The following is a 20,070-nucleotide window of genomic DNA, read 5'->3' on the forward strand; positions in this document are numbered from 1 at the left end:
ACTTCAACTTCAACTTTGTAAAGTGTGATGTGAGCGCAGGTAGCAACTTCAACTTTGTAAAGTGTGATGTGAGCGCAGGTAGCAACTTCAACTTCAACTTTGTAAAGTGTGATGTGAGCGCAGGTAGCAACTTCAACTTCAACTTTGTAAAGTGTGATGTGAGCGCAGGTAGCAACTTCAACTTCAACTTTGTAAAGTGTGATGTGAGCGCAGGTAGCAACTTCAACTTCAACTTCAACTTTGTAAAGTGTGATGTGAGCGCAGGTAGCAACCTCAACTTCAACTTTGTAAAGTGTGATGTGAGCGCAGGTAGCAATTTAAACTTTAACTTTGTAAAGTGTGATGTGAGCGCAGGTAGCAACTTAAACTTCTACTTTGTAAAGTGTGATGTGAGCGCAGGTAGCAACCTCAACTTCAACTTTGTAAAGTGTGATGTGAGCGCAGGTAGCAACTTAAACTTAAACTTTGTAAAGTGTGATGTGGGCGCAGGTAGCAACTTCAACTTTGTAAAGAGTGATGTGAGGGCAGGTAGCAACTTCAACCTCAACTTTGTAAAGTGTGATGTGAGCGCAGGTAGCAACTTCAACTTTGTAAAGTGTGATGTGAGCGCAGGTAGCAACTTAAACTTCAACTTTGTAAAGTGTGATGTGAGCGCAGGTAGCAACTTAAACTTCTACTTTGTAAAGGGTGATGTTAGCGCAGGTAGCAACTTAAACTTCTACTTTGTAAAGTGTGATGTGAGCGCAGATAGCAACTTCAACTTCAACTTTGTAAAGTGTGATGTGAGCGCAGGTAGCAACTTAAACTTCTACTTTGTGAATTGTGATGTGAGCGCAGGTAGCAACTTAAACTTCAACTTTGTAAAGTGTAATGTGAGGGCAGGTAGCAACTTCAACTTCAACTTTATAAAGTGGGATGTGAGCGCAGGTAGCAACTTAAACTTCAACTTTGTAAAGTGTGATGTGAGCGCAGGTTGCAACTTAAACTTTAACTTTGTAAAGTGTGATGTGAGCGCAGGTAGCAACTTAAACTTCAACTTTGTAAAGTGTGATGTGAGCGCAGGTAGCAACTTCAACTTCAACTTTGTAAAGTGTGGTGTGAGCGCAGGTAGCAACCTCAACTTCAACTTTGTAAAGTGTGATGTGAGCGTAGGTAGCAACTTCAACTTTGTAAAGTGTGATGTGAGCGCAGCGAGCAACTTCAAATTCAACTTTGTAAAGTGTGATGTGAACGCAGGTAGCAAATTCAACTTCAACTTTGTAAAGTGTGATGTAAGCGCAGGTAGCAACTTAAACTTTAACTTTGTAAAGTGTGATGTAAGCGCAGGTAGCAACTTCAACTTCAACTTTGTAAAGTGTGATGTGAGCGCAGGTATCAACTTAAACCTGAACTTTGTAAAGTGTGATGTGAGCGCAGGTAGCAACTTAAACTTCAACTTTGTAAAGTGTGATGTGAGCGCAGGTAGCAACTTAAACTTTAACTTTGTAAAGTGTGATGTAAGCGCAGGTAGCAACTTCAACTTCAACTTTGTAAAGTGTGATGTGAGCGCAGGTATCAACTTAAACCTGAACTTTGTAAAGTGTGATGTGAGCGCAGGTAGCAACTTAAACTTCAACTTTGTAAAGTGTGATGTGAGCGCAGGTAGCAACTTCAACTTCAACTTTGTAAAGTGTGATGTGAGCGCAGGTAGCAACTTCAACTTCAACTTTGTAAAGTGTGATGTGAGCGCAGGTAGCAACTTCAACTTTGTAAGGTGTGATGTGAGCGCAGGTAGCAACTTAAACTTCAACTTTGTAAAGTGTGATGTGAGCGCAGGTAGCAACTTAAACTTCAACTTTGTAAAGTGTGATGTGAGCGCAGGGAGCAACTTCAACTTCTACTTTATAAAGTGTGATGTGAGCGCAAGTTGCAACTTATACTTCAACTTTGTAAAGTGTGATGTGAGCGCAGGTAGCAACTTCCACTTCAACTTTGTAAAGTGTGATGTGAGCGCAGGTATCAACTTAAACCTGAACTTTGTAAAGTGTGATGTGAGCACAGGTAGCAACTTCAACTTCAACTTTGTAAAGTGTGATGTGAGCGCAGGTAGCAACTTCAACTTCAACTTTGTAAAGTGTGATGTGAGCGCAGGTAGCAACTTCAACTTTAACTTTGTAAAGTGTGATGTGAGCGCAGGTAGCAACTTCAACTTCAACTTTGTAAAGTGTGATGTGAGCGCAGGTAGCAACTTCAACTTTGTAAAGTGTGATGTGAGCGCAGGTAGCAACTTCAACTTCAACTTTGTAAAGTGTGATGTGAGCGCAGGTAGCAACTTCAACTTCAACTTTGTAAAGTGTGATGTGAGCGCAGGTAGCAACTTCAACTTCAATTTTGTAAAGTGTGATGTGGGCGCAGGTAGCAACTTCAACTTTGTAAAGTGTGATGTGAGCGCAGGTAGCAACTTAAACTTAAACTTAGTAAAGTGTGATGTGAGCGCAGGTAGCAACTTAAACTTCTACTTTATAAAGTGTGATGTGAGCGCAGGTAGCAACTTAAACTTCAACTTTGTAAAGTGCGATGTGAGCGCAGGTAGCAACTTAAACTTCAACTCTGTAAAGTGTGATGTGAGCGCAGGTAGCAACTTCAACTTCAACTTTGTAAAGTGTGATGTGAGCGCATGTAGCAACTTCAACTTCGTAAAGTGTGATGTGAGCGCAGGTAGCAACTTCAACTTCAACTTTGTAAAGTGTGATGTGAGCGCAGGTAGCAACTTCAACTTTGTAAAGTGTGATGTGAGCGCAGGTAGCAACTTAAACTTCTACTTTGTAAAGTGTGATGTGAGCGCAGGTAGCAACTTAAACTTCTACTTTGTGAATTGTGATGTGAGCGCAGGTAGCAACTTAAACTTTAACTTTGTAAAGTGTGATGTGAGGGCAGGTAGCAACTTCAACTTCAACTTTATAAAGTGTGATGTGAACGCAGGTAGCAACTTAAACTTTAACTTTGTAAAGTGTGATGTGAGCGCAGGTAGCAACTTAAACTTCAACTTTGTAAAGTGTGATGTGAGCGCAGGTAGCAACTTCAACTTCAACTTTGTAAAGTGTGGTGTGAGCGCAGGTAGCAACCTCAACTTCAACTTTGTAAAGTGTGATGTGAAGGCAGGTAGCAACTTCAACTTTGTAAAGTGTGATGTGAGCGCAGCTAGCAACTTCAAATTCAACTTTGTAAAGTGTGATGTGAACGCAGGTAGCAACTTCAACTTCAACTTTGTAAAGTGTGATGTGAGCGCAGGGAGCAACTTAAACTTTAACTTTGTAAAGTGTGATGTAAGCGCAGGTAGCAACTTAAACTTTAACTTTGTAAAGTGTGATGTAAGCGCAGGTAGCAACTTCAACTTCAACTTTGTAAAGTGTGATGTGAGCGCAGGTATCAACTTAAACCTGAACTTTGTAAAGTGTGATGTGAGCGCAGGTAGCAACTTAAACTTCAACTTTGTAAAGTGTGATGTGAGCGCAGGTAGCAACTTAAACTTTAACTTTGTAAAGTGTGATGTAAGCGCAGGTAGCAACTTCAACTCCAACAATGTAAAGTGTGATGTGAGCGCAGGTAGCAACTTAAACCTGAACTTTGTAAAGTGTGATGTGAGCGCAGGTAGCAACTTAAACTTTAACTTTGTAAAGTGTGATGTGAGCGCAGGTAACAACTTAAACTTCAACTTTGTAAAGTGTGATGTGAGCGCAGGTAGCAACTTAAACTTCAACTTTGTATAGTGTGATGTGAGCGCAGGTAGCAACTTAAACTTCAACTTTGTAACTTTAAAACTCTCCTTCTGCTTTCAGTGTTTGTGCTCTGCTCGGACATGTGGAGGAAAGAAGATGACGGAATGCTCGCTTGTTTATGCTCCTTTTAAAGAATGTGAAGGAATGCTCGCTTGTTTATGTTCCTCTAACACTCGGCATGTCTGCTGCCTCAGTTCCTGCAACATTTTATTCAGTGCTTGTTAGCAAACACGCCTCCTTTCTTTCTAGAGCTTCTCCTTGGCTGCAGCTCTCCGTCTGGCAGGATGTCAGCTATTGATTAGCATGATGCTAGCTGCCACACAGAGATCGGGTTGCAGTACTAATACTAAAGCAGGTTACGATGGTGCAGCATTTTGAAAACAAATTCACACTCCTCCCTTGAAGGCCTACTGAAACCCACTACTACCGACTACACAGTTTATATATCAATGATGAAATCTTAAAATTGCAACACATGCCAACACGGCCGGTTTAGTTTACTAAATTGCTCTGGACATCTGTGTTGCTGAATCTTTTGAAATTTGTTCAATTAATAATGGAGACGTCAAAGAAGAAAGATGTAGGTTGGAAGCGGTGTATTGCAGCTGCCTTTGGCCACACAAACACAGCCGGTGTTTCTTTGTTTACATTCCCGAAGGTGAAGCTTTACTATGGAACAGAGCGGTCAAGCGAACATGGTTCCCGACCACATGTCAACCGGCAGGTTTCGGTGAGAAAATTCTGGTAATAAGTCGGCTCTTACCGTAGACATGAGCGGAGCTTGCATCCTTCTGCAGCTGCGGACTCTCTTACCTCCTCCCACCGGAGACACTGGCGGTCAACACACCCGTGGCCACACCCCTCTGACTTTCAGCTACCATATAATCTCACTAAAACACTAGTAACACAATAAGCAGATAAGGGATTTTCCAGACTTATCCTAGTAAATGTGTCTAATAACATCTGAATCGCTCCCACTGCCCTCGCCTTTTTTTTCTTTCTAGTTCTTCACTCTAAATTTCCTCATCCACGAAACTTTCATCTTCGCTCAAATTAATGGGGAAAGCGTTGCTTTCTTGGTCCGAATCGCTCTCGCTGCTGGTGGCCATGATTGTAAACAATGTTCAGATGTGAGGAGCTCCACAACCCGTGACGTCACGCGCACATCGTCTGCTACTTCCGGTACAGGCAAGGCTTTTTTATCAGCACCAAAAGTTGCGTTTTTTATCATCGATGTTCTCTACTAAATCCTTTCAGCAAAAATATGGCAATATGGCGAAATGATCAAGTATGACACATAGAATGGACCTGCTATCCCCGTTTGAATAAGAACATCTCATTTCAGTAGGCCTTTAGCAAGCTGAACGCTGAGATAATTTTCCAGGTGCACGTCTTCTTTGGTAATTATCTGCGACAGTAACGAGGAAGTGCAGGTAAGGAGGCAGAGAGAGGCTCTCAAAAGTAGCACTTAAACAATTATTAGCCTCCTTTTGAATATTTTATGACTGCATTTGTCAATAGGAGGGTCAGGAGGAACCTTCTTGTTAGTTAACGTCCTGACACGCTGCCACCATGTGGTCTACAACATGTTTAGTATATTTATTTATTTACAAAACCCCGTTTCCATATGAGTTGGGAAATTGTGTTAGATGTAAATATAAACGGAATACAATGATTTGCAAATCCTTTTCAACCCATATTCAGTTGAATATGCCACAAAGACAACATATTTGATGTTCAAACTGATAAACCTTATTTTTTTGCAAATAATAACTTAGAATTTTATGGCTGCAACACATGCCAAAGTAGTTGGGAAAGGGCATGTTCACCACTGTGTTACATCACCTTTTCTTTTAACAACACTCAATAAACGTTTGGGAACTGAGGAAACTAATTGTTGAAGCTTTGAAAGTGGAATCCTTTCCCATTCTTGCTTGATGTACAGCTTAAGTTGTTCAACAGCCTTGTTGTCGTATTTTACACCATTCATAATGCGCCACACATTTTCCATGGGAGATAGGTCTGGACTGCAGGCGGGCCAGGAAAGTACCTGCACTCTTTTACTACGAAGCCCCGCTGTTGTAACACCTGGCTTGGCATTATTTTGCTAAAATAAGCAGGGGCGTCCATGATAACGTTGCTTGGATGACAACAAATGTTGCTCCAAAACCTGTATGGACCATTCAGCATTAATGGTGCCTTCACAGATGTGTAAGTTACCCATGCCTTGGGCACTAATACACCCCCATACCATCACAGATGCTGGCTTTTCAACTTTGCGCCTATAACAATCCGGATGGTTAGTTTCCACTCTGTTCGGTAGGACACCACTTCCACAGTTTCTAAATATAATTTGAAACGTGGACTTGTCACACCACAGAACAGTTTTCCACTTTGCATCAGTCCATCTTGGATGAGCTCGGGCCCAGCGAAGCTGGCGGCGTTCCTGGGTGTTGTTGATAAATGGCTTTCGCTTTGCATAGTAGAGTTTTAACTTGCACTTACAAATGTAGCGACCAACTGTAGTTACTGAAAGTGGTTTTATTAAGTATCACTGTGGTGATATCCTTTACACACCTAATGTCGGTGTTTGATGCAGTACCGCCTGAGGGAACAAAGGTTTGTAATATCATCGCTTAGGTGCAGTGATTTCTCCAGATTCTCTAAAATGCTGGTTAAGCAGTTTTTGTGCACCCCCACACATTTTTGGGTGTGTCAGTCCATGGCAGAGGGTGTGTCGGTCCATGGTGGAGGAAGGTGTGTCAGTCCATGGTGGAGGGTGTGTCAGTTCATGGTGGAGGGTGTGTCAGTCCATGGGGGAAGGTGTGTCAGGCCATGGTGGAGGGTGTGTCAGTCCATGGAGGAGGGTGTGTCAGTCCATGGTGGAGGGTGTGTCAGGCCATGTTGGAGGGTGTGTCAGTCCATGGTGGAGGGTGTGTCAGTCCATCGTGGAGGGTGTGTCAGTTCATGGTGGAGGAAGGTGTGTCAGTCCATGGTGGAGGGTGTGTCAGTCCATGGTGGAGGGTGTGTCAGTTCATGGTGGAGGAAGGTGTGTCAGTCCATGGTGGAGGGTGTGTCAGTCCATGGAGGAGGGTGTGTCAGTCCATGGTGGAGGGTGTGTCAGGCCATGTTGGAGGGTGTGTCAGTCCATGGTGGAGGAAGGTGTGTCAGTCCATGTTGGAGGGTGTGTCAGTCCATGGTGGAGGAAGGTGTGTCAGTCCATGGTGGAGGGTGTGTCAGTCCATGGTGGAGGGTGTGTCAGTCCATGGTGGAGGGTGTGTCAGTTCATGGTGGAGGAAGGTGTGTCAGTTCATGTTGGAGGGTGTGTCAGTCCATGGTGGAGGGTGTGTCACTCCATGGTGGAGGGTGTGTCAGTTCATGGTGGAGGAAGGTGTGTCAGTCCATGTTGGAGGGTGTGTCAGTCCATGGTGGAGGAAGGTGTGTCAGTCCATGGTGGAGGAAGGTGTGTCAGTCCATGGTGGAGGGTGTGTCAGTCCATGGTGGAGGGTGTGTCAGTCCATGGTGGAGGAAGGTGTGTCAGTCCATGTTGGAGGGTGTGTCAGTCCATGGTGTAGGGTGTGTCAGTCCATGGTGGAGGAAGGTGTGTCAGTCCATCGTGGATGGTATGTCAGTCCATGGTGGAGGGTGTGTCAGTTCATGGTGGAGGAAGGTGTGTCAGTCCATGGTGGAGGGTGTGTCAGTCCATGGAGGAGGGTGTGTCAGTCCATCGTGGATGGTATGTCAGTCCATGGTGGAAGGTGTGTCAGTCCATGGTGGAGGGTGTGTCAGTCCATGGAGGAGGGTGTGTCAGTCCATGGTGGAGGGTGTGTCGGTCCATGGTGGAGGAAGGTGTGTCAGGCCATGTTGGAGGGTGTGTCAGTCCATGGTGGAGGAAGGTGTGTCAGTCCATGTTGGAGGGTGTGTCAGTCCATGGTGGAGGAAGGTGTGTCAGTCCATGGTGGAGGGTGTGTCAGTCCATGGTGGAGGGTGTGTCGGTCCATGGTGGAGGGTGTGTCGGTCCATGGTGGAGGAAGGTGTGTCAGGCCATGTTGGAGGGTGTGTCAGTCCATGGTGGAGGAAGGTGTGTCAGTCCATGTTGGAGGGTGTGTCAGTCCATGGTGGAGGAAGGTGTGTCAGTCCATGGTGGAGGGTGTGTCAGTCCATGGTGGAGGGTGTGTCGGTCCATGGTGGAGGGTGTGTCGGTCCATGGTGGAGGAAGGTGTGTCAGTCCATGTTGGAGGGTGTGTCAGTCCATGGTGGAGGAAGGTGTGTCAGTCCATGTTGGAGGGTGTGTCAGTCCATGGTGGAGGGTGTGTCGGTCCATGGAGGAGGGTGTGTCGGTCCATGGTGGAGGAAGGTGTGTCAGTCCATGTTGGAGGGTGTGTCAGTCCATGGTGGAGGGTGTGTCAGTCCATGGTGGAGGAAGGTGTGTCAGTCCATGGTGGAGGGTGTGTCAGTCCATGGTGGAGGGTGTGTCGGTCCATGGTGGAGGGTGTGTCAGTTCATGGTGGAGGAAGGTGTGTCAGTTCATGTTGGAGGGTGTGTCAGTCCATGGTGGAGGGTGTGTCAGTCCATGGTGGAGGGTGTGTCAGTTCATGGTGGAGGAAGGTGTGTCAGTCCATGTTGGAGGGTGTGTCAGTCCATGGTGGAGGAAGGTGTGTCAGTCCATGGTGGAGGAAGGTGTGTCAGTCCATGTTGGAGGGTGTGTCAGTCCATGGTGGAGGAAGGTGTGTCAGTCCATGGTGGAGGGTGTGTCAGTCCATGGTGGAGGGTGTGTCAGTCCATGGTGGAGGAAGGTGTGTCAGTCCATGGTGGAGGGTGTGTCAGTCCATGGTGGAGGGTGTGTCAGTCCATGGTGGAGGGTGTGTCAGTCCATGGTGGAGGGTGTGTCAGTCCATGGTGGAGGGTGTGTCAGTCCATGCTGGATGGTATGTCATTCGATGGTGGAGGGTGTGTTGGTCCATGGGGGAGGAAGGTGTGTCAGTCCATGTTGGAAGGAGGTGTGTCAGTAAGGAATTAAAAGAATAGACCTAAAAATTATGGAGCATCAATTTATTTACCATGTTGTCACTCTGACATCACTTGATTGACATTCTCAGCACCCGAGGGTCTTGTGAGACGACTCCGGCTGCTGTCAGGTCATTATTAAGAAAAAATGACCGACAGGAAGGCGAGAAACTCTTTTTATTTCAACGTTGCTTTCAAAACTCTAAAGACTGAGTGCACAGTTCCTGTCTTCACAATAAAAGCCTTGCTTCATCCTGCCTGTGCTAACAAAATAAGAGTCTCAGAAAGCTATCCAGCTAGGAAGTTAGTATTTCTTGTAAAGTGTTTGAAAAGGAGTATGACAAACTTTCATGTGGTTTTGGACAGAAAGGAGGACTTTTGTTCTCCTCTGTGAGAAGAAGTGGAGGCGATCACCACTGCTGTCTGATTCCAGTCAATGCAAGTCTTAATGAAATCGTTAAAAAAAACACCTTTCTCTTGTTAATAAATACACCAATATACATAATGTATATCAATAATCCCCAAACACTTGCGACATTGAAAGTTGCTGGCCTGCAGCAAAAGTTAGGGCACCCTGCTGCAGACTGTTGATGAGCAGCCCAGCAGTACTTGTGCTGGTACACTTCCTACACTAGATGGCGCTCTCGGTCCTGACTACTTCTACGGAGGCTGGGTGGTGTCTGCAAGCTCTCAACTCCACATGCTGTCAACAGCTTGGACAAACACACACACACACACACGCACACACACACAAACACACACACACACTCGTGTGTATTTACTAGTTATCAGCAGGTGTGTGTGATGACCAGTGAGGTCATGCAGCTAATATTACACACGGTGTTGAGGAGCAGGATGAAGATGCAGAACATTGCTGTCACCTTTTCATGTTCACATCCACGTCCTAGCAACTCATTCTAATGGAAACTCTAAGGCAGCACTTTCACTTTCACTTCTTCATCCCGCAAAATGAAAGTTTGTCGGTGTGATAACTGAAGGCCTCCAGCTGATTCTTGACATGTAGTACTTGTAGTCATGGAAGGGGATTCATAGGAACCCACAGGTTACCCGACACATGAAACATGACAAATTCAGAAGGGTGGACATCCACTTTAGCCACCAGATGGTAGCAGAGTGTTGAATATCTTCAAATGTGTTTTGTGGCAGTTCCAACTTTGACCACAGGGGTCACCAAGGTCGCCCGTAAGGACCAGATGAGTCGCCCGCTGGCCTGTTCTAAAAATAGCTCAAATAGCAGCACTTACCAGTGAGCTGCCTCTATTTTTTTTATTTTTTTTTATTTACTAGCAAGCTGGTCTTGCTTTGCTCGACATTTTTAATTCTAAGAGAGACAAAACTCAAATAGAATTTGAAATCCAAGAAAATATTTTAAAGACTTAGTCTTCACTAAATAAATTAATTTATTTTTTTACTTTGCTTCTTATAACTTTCAGGAAGACAATATTAGAGAAAAAATACAACCTTAAAAATGATTTTAGGATTTTTAAACACATATACCTTTTTACCTTTTAAATTCCTTCCTCTTCTTTCTTGACAATTTAAATCAATGTTCAAGTCAATTTATGTTTTTATTTTAAAGAATAATAAATACATTTTAATTTAATTCTTCATTTTAGCTTCAGTTTTTTCGACAAAGAATATTTGTGAAATATTTCTTCACACTTATGTTTAAAATTCAAAAAATATTCTGGCAAATCTAGAAAATCTTGCGAATTAAATTTAAATCTTAGTCTTTTAAATTTCTTTAAAAAAAATGTTGTTCTGGAAAATCTAGAAGAAATAATGATTTGTCTCTGTTAGAAATATAGCTTGGTCCAATTTGTTATCTATTCTAACAAAATGCAGATTGGATTTTAACTTATTTAAAACATGTCATCAAAATTCTAAAATTAATCTTAATCAGGAAAAATTACTAATGATGCTCCATAAATTTTATTTTTTATTATTTTTTCAAAAAGATTCGAATTAGCTATTTTTTCGGTTTGAATTTAGAATTTTAAAGAGTCGAAATTGAAAACAAACTATGTTTAAATTTTTTTCCTGTTTTCTCCTCTTTTAAACCATTCAAATAAGTGTTTTTTTTCATCATTTATTCCCTACAAAAAACCTTCCGTAAAAGGGAAAAAAATGTACGACGGAATGACAGACAGAAATACCCTTTTTTTTTATATATATATATAGATTTATTTATTAAAAGGTAAATTGAGCAAATTGGCTATTTCTGGCAATTCATTTAAGTGTGTATCAAACTGGTAGCCCTTTGCATTAATCAGTACCCGAGAAGTAGCTCTTGCTTTCAAAAAGGTTGGTGACCCCTGTCAGTATATGCCTTGAGCTCTTATTCTGAAGGCGCTAAAAAGCGGAAGTGGTGACACGTTGCGGTGGAGCGGAGTTTTGAAAACAAACAGAATAAAGTGGTCCTCGTGTAAAACTGGAGCTTTCGTGTTTGTTATTTGTAGTTTTATACATTATAGGCGACATCTATCCAGCCTCGGTTACACTACCTCTGGTATCGACGCGGTCGATGTTAGTATCGGCCTGGCCAGCCCCAGCATCCCAGCAGTAGTATCAGCAGTGGTATCAGTAGTAGTAGCAGTAGTATCAGCAGTGGTATCAGCAGTAGTAGTAGTAGTATCAGCAGTAGTAGTAGTAGTAGTATCAGCAGTGGTATCAGCAGTAGTAGTAGTAGTATCAGCAGTAGTAGTAGTAGTAGTATCAGCAGTGGTATCAGCAGCAGTAGGAGGAGGAAGACGAGGGCGGGTTAATCTCTCGCAGGCGCCCAGAAGAAAGTTCCAGCCGAGGCGGACATGACCTCCCAGGCCGCTCGCTGCCAGGATCTATGCGGCGATAAGGAGCGCTGATAGCGGCGTGCGGGTCGAGCCTGAGCTCCCTGACCCGGGCAGCCGAAGATGGGCCAGACCTCTTCCGTGTCTTCCGTGTCTGACCCAGCCGGCGGTGAGTGCTTCTTTCCGGCTTCAACACTGCTTGCTTGCTTCGCCCGCAGGAAGTGGCGACTTCTCCCGTGTTTACTTCCACTTTGTGTCGACTTCTCCCGTGTTTACTTCAACTTTGTGTTGACTTCTCCCGAGTTTACTTCAACTTAGTGTGGAATTTTACCGAGTTTACTTCGACTTTGACATGAGCGATTTGCATGCTAGCTGCCGCCATCACGTGTGTCTCACGGTGTCTTCCTTAATGTCACCTCACGCACAGACACACTCACACACACACACTTTTCTTACTATAGTCACCTCACACACACACACACACTTATTAGAGTCACTTCACACACACACTTATTAGAGTCACTTCACACACACACACAATTCTCTTATTATAGTCACCTCTCACACACACACACACACTTCCCTTATAGTCACCTCACACACAAACACACTTGTTATAGTCACCTCACACACACACACTTTTCTCACTATAGTCACCTCACTCACACACTTATTAGAGTCACTTCACACACACACACACACAGTTCTCTTATTATAGTCACCTCACACACACACACACACACACACTTATTATAGTCACCTCACACACACACACACACTTCTCTTATTATTGTCACCTCACACACACACAAACACACTTGTTACAGTCACCACACACACACACACACACTTTTCTTACTATAGTCACCTCACACACACACTTATTAGTGTCACTTCACACACACACACACACACACACACACACACACACACACACACACACACACACATTATAGTCACCTCACACACACACTTCTCTTATCACAGTCACCTCACGCACACACAAACACACTTGTTACAGTCACCACACACACACACACACTTTTCTTACTATAGTCACCTCACACACACACTTATTAGTGTCACTACACACACACACACACACACACACACACACACACACACAGTTCTCTTATTGTAGTCACCTCACACACTCTCTCACACACACACACTTATTATAGTCACCTCACACACACACACACACACACACACACACACACACACTGACACTGACACACCCTCCACCATGGACTGACACACCCTCCTCCATTGACTGACACACCCTCCACCATTGACTGAAACACCCTCCACCATGGACTGAAACACCCTCCAACATGGACTGACACACCCTCCACCACAAGCCCTCCACCATGGACTGACATACCATCCACCATGGACTGACATACCATCCACCATGGACTGACACACCCTTCACCACACACCCTCCACCATGGACTGACATACCCTCCACCATGGACTGACATACCCTCCACCATGGACTGACACAACCTCCAACATGGACTGACACACCCTCCACCATGGACTGACACACCCTCCACCATGGACTGACACAGCCTCCACCATGGACTGACACACCCTCCACCATGGACTGACACACCCTTCACCACACACCCTCCACCATGGACTGACATACCCTCCACCATGGACTGACATACCCTCCACCATGGACTGACACAACCTCCAACATGGACTGACACACCCTCCACCATGGACTGACACACCCTCCACCATGGACTGACACAGCCTCCACCATGAACTGACACACCCTCCACCATGGACTGAAACACCCTCCAACATGGACTGACACACCCTCCACCATGGACTGACACACCCTCCACCATGGACTGACACACCCTCCACCATGGACTGAAACACCCTCCAACATGGACTGACACACCCTCCACCATGGACTGACACACCCTCCACCATGGACTGAAACACCCTCCAACATGGACTGACACACCCTCCACCATGGACTGACACACCCTCCACCATGGACTGACACACCCTCCACCATGGACTGACACACCCTCCACCACAAGCCCTCCACCATGGACTGACATACCATCCACCATGGACTGACATACCATCCACCATGGACTGACACACCCTTCACCACACACCCTCCACCATGGACTGACATACCCTCCACCATGGACTGACACAACCTCCAACATGGACTGACACACCCTCCACCATGGACTGACACACCCTCCACCATGGACTGACACAGCCTCCACCATGGACTGACACACCCTCCACCATGAACTGACACACCCTCCACCATGGACTGACACACCCTCCACCACAAGCCCTCCACCATGGACTGACACACCCTCCACCACAAGCCCTCCACCATGGACTGACATACCATCCACCATGGACTGACACACCCTCCACCATGGACTGACACACCCTCCACCATGGACTGACACACCCTCCACCTGACACCCTCCACCATGGACCGACACACCCTCCACCATGGACTGACACACCCTCCACCATGAACTGACACACCCTCCACCATGGACTGACACACCTTCCTCCACCATGGACCGACACACCCTCAACCATGGACTGACACAACCTCCACCATGGACTGACACACCCTCCACCATTGACTGAAACACCCTCAACCATGGACCGACACACCCTCCACCATGGACTGACACACCCACCACCATGAACTGACACACCCTCCACCATGAACTGACACACCCTCCACCATGGACCGACACACCCTCCACCATGGACCGACACACCCTCCACCATGGACTGACACACCCTCCACCACAAGCCCTCCACCATGGACTGACATACCATCCACCATGGACTGACACACCCTCCACCACAAGCCCTCTACCATGGACTGACTACCATCTTAGATGAGCTCGGGCCCAGCCAAGCGTTTCTGGGTGTTGTTGATAAATGGCTTTGGCTTTGCATAGTAGAGTTTTAACTTGCACTTACAGATGTAGCAACCAACTGTAGTTACTGACAGTGGTTTTCTGAAGTGTTCCTGAGCCCATGTGGTGATATCCTTTACACACGGATGTGTTTTTTTTTAATGCAGTTCCACCTGAGGGAAGGAAGGTGCGTAATATCCTGGCTTACGTGCAGTGATTTCTCCAGATTCTCTGAACGTTTTGATGATATTACGGAGCGTAGATGGTGAAATCCCTAAATTCCTTGCAATAGCTGCTTGAGAAATGTTGTTCTTAAACAATTTGCTCAGGCATTTGTTGACAAATTGGTGACCATCGCCCCGTCCTTGTTTGTGAATGAGTGAGCATTTCAGGGAAGCTGCTTGTCTCCATCTCCAGGTACACATCCAATGTCACAGATGAACAACTTGTAGATTCATGGCTAAATGCTCCTATTATCCAGATGAGAGTGATGATATAAAAACTAGAATAAGTTTGACGATCCAAGGCGTGATGCAGCAGCAACATCATTCTGTTATCAATGCGCTGCCTAAAATAGTTTGTCTGCATTAAAGCTTATAATAACAATACCGCTAATATTTGTGTAATATGTAAATAAAGTATTAGTTGCTGGCTTTGGATGCTTATTTAGAGGCTTTGTAGAAAGCCTCCATTGACTGCATGGTTAGCAGACTTTTTATGTATTTATTTACGATTTAGAAAGCATACAAGAAGGGAAACATATGTTTAGTAAACAGCACGTCTCTTCATAACTTGGCCACATTTCCTGTATGACTGATCAGCTGATATGGTCAGAGTGATGACGTGTTTCCATCCGGACGTCCTCCGAACTCCAATCTACGAAATAGCGAAATATTCGAAATGGCCGTCGTTTGTGATGTTTAGTTGCATATACTTTGTGGATTGTAAATGCAATTTGATAAGGTTTAATGCAGTGTTGTGGAGCCTAGGCACCATTTTTTTATTTAGAAAATGTTAGCAAATGACACTCAGTAGCGTCCATCCATCCATCCATTTTCTACCGCTTATTCCCTTTTTTGTTTTTAGCAAATATGACCAAATATGAGGCAATTGTTCAATATGAATTGAAAGCAGAACCACTAATGCCCCACTAATTCTCAAAGTAGGCCTACACAGCAATGATCTAGCTCAGTGGTTCTTAACCAGGGTTCGATGGAACCCTAGGGGTTCGGTGAGTCGGCCTCACGGGTTCGGCGGAGGTCAAAACACACCCGACTCATCGTGTAAATACAAACTTCTCCCTATCGGCGTATTACGGATACGGCAACAGCTGACTGATTTGCAGGCGTGTAATTTTTTGTGAGTTTGTGCACTGTCTTGGTTTTGTTGTTTGAAAAAGGTGATGGTCATGCACAGTTCATTTTGTGCCCCAGTAAAAAACTGGGGCACAAATACTTTAGTACGGGGAACATATTCAACATTAATATAGGTCAGGGGTCGAGAACCTTTTTGGCTGAGAGAGCCACGAAAGCCAAATATTTCAAAATGTATTTCCGTGAGAGCCATATAATATTTTTTAACACTGAATACAGATAAATGCGTGCATTTTTAAGTAAGACCAACATTTTTAGAGAATAATAAGTCTCCTATTATTTTTAATAACATTGTTATTCTAAAGCTAACCAATAATGAATATAATACTTCTTCCCATTAATGCAACTTCTTGAATAGTTGGGTTAGAAAATGGATGGTTGGATTAAAATAAATGAGAATGTTATATAATTTGAACGTCATTTTTAACACTGTGATTACCAGCGTAATTATTCATTACTTATCGTGTTAAGCCAGGGGTAGGGAACCTATGGCTCTAAAGCAGGGGTCGGGAACCTTTTTGGCTGAGAGAGCCAAAAAGCCAAATATTTTGAAATATATTTCCGTAAGAGCCATATAATATTTTTTTTAACACTGAACACAAACGCGTGAATTTTTAAGTAAAACCAACATTTCTAGAGTATAGTAGGTCTCTTATTCTTTGTAATAACATTGTTATTCTAAGGCTAACTGTGAAGGGGGCGTGGTCCGCGGGCCTGCATCGACAGGTGCGTAGATGGCCCACCTGGGCCTTGTTATCTAATCACCTGTCGCTCTGTTATAAGCAGCAGCCAGGAGGAGAGATGGGGTTGGGGCTGGAAATACAATTGCTGGAAAACAACTGAGAGATTTATTGAAAAATAAAACAATATTGTAACCCTGAAACAGGCTCTCATGTCGGTGCTTGGGGGTCTGAAGAACCCCCAGGAGGGCAAGCCCCACACTAACCAATAATACATAAATAACTTCTTACAATTGACGCAACTTCTTGAACAGGTGCGGTAGAAAAAAGGATGGACGGATTAAAAATGCATGAGAATAATATATATTTTGGACATTATTTTTAACACTGTGATTACAAGTGGAATTATTCATTACTTATCGTGTTAAGCAACGTCAGCTCAGATTTATCAGAGAGCCAGATGCAGTCATCAAAAGAGCCACATCTGGCTCTAGAGCCATTGGTTCCCTACCCCTGCTCTAGAGCCAGATGTGGCTCTTTTGATGCCTACATATGGCTCTCAGAGAATTACATTTATATAGCGCTTTTCTCTAGTGACTCAAAGCGCTTTACAAAGTGACACCCAATATCTAAGTTACATTTAAACCAGTGTGGGTGGCGCTGGGGGCAGGTGTGTAAAGTGTCTTGCCCAAGGACACAACGGCAGTGACTAGGATGGCGTAAGCGGGAATCGAACCTGGAACCCTCAGGTTGCTTGCACGGCCACTCTACCAACAGAGCTATGCAGAGTAACCGTGTAATACTCTTCCATATCAGTAGGTGGCAGTCGGTGGCTAATTGCTTTGTAGATGTGGGAAACAGCGGGAGGCAGGGTGCAGGTAAAAAGGTGTCTAATGCTTAAAGGGGAACATTATCACCAGACCTATGTAAGTGTCAATATATACCTTGATGGTGCAGAAAAAAGACCATATATTTTTTTAACCGATTTCCGAACTCTAAATGGGTGAATTTTGGCGAATTAATCGCCTTTCTGTTAATCGTTCTGGAGGGGATGACGTCAGAATGTGACGTCGCCGAGGTAATACAGCCGCCATTTTCATTTTCAACCCATTGTAAACATTGTGTCTCAGCTCCGTTATTTTCGATAATTTTTGGGAACCTTGGAGACATCATGCCTCGACGGTGTGTTGTCGGAGGGTGTAACAACACTAACAGGGAGGGATTCAAGTTGCACCACTGGCCCGAAGATGCCAAAGTGTCTGCCGCAGGACCCCCATTTAATGTACCAAAATGGCTCCACATTTTACCGGCGATGACAGACATGGCACAGAGATGTATGGATAACCTGCAGATGCATTTGCAATGATAAAGTCAACAAAATCACAAAGGTGAGTTTTGTTGTTGTTGACTTATGTGCTAATCAGACATTTGGTTGCGGCGTGACTGCCAGCTAATCGATGCTAACATGTTACGCTAATCGATGCTAACATGCTATTTACCGGCGGTGCTAAAGCAGACATGGAACACAGATGTATGGATAACCTGCAGATGCATTTGCAACTATATTACGTTTCCTTCCACTCACATTTAATGCGAAACAAACACTTACCAATCGACGGATTTAAGTTGCTCCAGTGTCACAAGATGCGAAAGTCCTGATCGTTCAGTCCGCACATTTTACCGGCGATGCTAACACAGCTATTCGGCCATGCTATGGCTATGAATAGCGTCAATATCTTCAGTTTCTTCTTCAATACTTTCATACTCCAACCATCCGTTTCAATACATGCGTAATCTGTTGAATCGCTTAAGCCGCTGAAATCCGAGTCTGAATCCGAGCTAATGTCGCTATATCTTGCTGTGCTATTCGCCATTGTTTGTTTACATTGGCCGCACTGTATGACGTCACAGGGAAATGGATAGTGGCATCGCAAATAGCGAAAATCAAGCACTTTAAAGCTTTTTTTAGGGATATTTGGAGACCGGTAAAATTTTGAAAAAAAATACAACAAGCCACTGGGAACAGATTTTTGTTGTTTTTAACCCTTTTGAAATTGTGATAATGTTCCCCTTCAAACCAGGGGTAGGGAACCTATGGCTTTAGAGCCAGATGACTGCATCTTGCTCTCAGATAAATCTTAGCTGACGTTGCTTAACACAATAAGTAATGAATAATTCCGCCGGTAATCACAGTTTCAAAAATAACGTTCAAATTATAAAGCATTCTCATGCATTTTAATCCAACCATCCGTTTTCTACCGCACCTGTTCAAGATGTCGCATTAATGGTAAGAAGTAATGCGGACGTTGTATCGATCCGTTGTGGTGAAGAAGGAGCTGAGCCGGAAGGCAAAGCTCTCAATTTACCGGTCGATCTACGTTCCCATCCTCACCTATGGTCATGAGCTTTGGGTCATGACCGAAAGGATAAGATCACGGGTACAAGCGGCCGAAATGAGTTTCCTCCGCCGTGTGGCGGGGCTCTCCCTTAGAGATAGGGTGAGAAGCGCTGCCATTCGGGAAGAACTCAAAGTAAAGCAGCTGCTCCTTCACATCGAGAGGAGCCAGATGAGGTGGTTCGGGCATCTGGTCAGGATGCCACCCGAACGCCTCCCTAGGGAGGTGTTTAGGGCACGTCCAGCTGGTAGGAGGCCACGGGGAAGACCCAGGACACGTTGGGAAGACTATGTCTCCCGGCTGGCCTGGGAACGCCTCGGGATCCCCGGGAAGAGCTAGACGAAGTGGCTGGGGAGAGGGAAGTATGGGTTTCCCTGCTTGGGCTGCTGCCCCCGCGACCCGACCTCGGATAAGCGGAAGAAGATGGATGAATGGATGGATGGAGTATTATATGTATTACTGGTTAACTTTTATAATATCAATGTTGTTAAAAAGAATAAGAGACTTATTATACTCTACAAATGTTGGTCATACTTAAAAATGCACAAATTTAGTTGTATTCAGTGTTGAAAAATGTTATATGGCTCTTACGGAAATACATTGTGAAATATTTGGCTTTCATGGCTCTCTCAGCCAAAAAGGTTCCCGACCCCTGTGTTAAGCAATGTCAGCTAAGATTTATCTGAGAGCCAGATGCAGTCATCAAAAGAGCCACATCTGGCTCTAGAGCCATAGGTTCCCGACCTCTGCTCTATATTATGTTATGTTACTCTCAAAGCATTAATATTGTTGTAATGTAAGCAAGGAATAATCCCACAGTGTGACTGACTACTGAGTGTTTCCTCTCATTAGCATCTTGACATGTTTTACCCTCTTTTATTTCATCATTCCACTTCCTCAGATAGTGTCAGTGTGCAGATTGTGTTGCCAAACACAGCACATGCATATTTTCCATTCACAACTGCACACACGTGAAGTCTAATTGCGTAAACAACCTCTCCAGTCTTTGCGTAAGTCTGTGATGCCAAGAGTAAACACACGTCTTCATTTGGGTTATTTAGGGGCTAGTTTTATGTAAATAAACTCCATAGGTAATTTATGTTGCATCCTTCCTAAATGTAT

General features: G+C 44.5%; 1 protein-coding gene across 2 annotated transcripts in view; it reads left to right on the plus strand.

Annotated features, from left to right (window-relative positions):
* Positions 1-11,496: 11,496 nt before the first annotated feature.
* phactr2 (phosphatase and actin regulator 2) overlaps positions 11,497-20,070 on the plus strand; it is a 63,138-nt gene continuing 54,564 nt past the window's right edge. Inside the window, exon 1 of one of the 2 annotated variants that reach the window (XM_061911632.1) lies at positions 11,497-11,741. In XM_061911632.1, the coding sequence (XP_061767616.1) occupies positions 11,696-11,741 (46 nt within the window). In that variant the 5' untranslated portion in view covers positions 11,497-11,695. The remainder of the gene's footprint in view (positions 11,742-20,070) is intronic. The other variant, XM_061911634.1, reaches the window with a different exon arrangement.

The sequence above is a fragment of the Nerophis ophidion genome, linkage group LG09 (genome assembly GCF_033978795.1).
Source record: "Nerophis ophidion isolate RoL-2023_Sa linkage group LG09, RoL_Noph_v1.0, whole genome shotgun sequence".
Classification (NCBI taxonomy): Eukaryota; Metazoa; Chordata; class Actinopteri; order Syngnathiformes; family Syngnathidae; genus Nerophis; species Nerophis ophidion.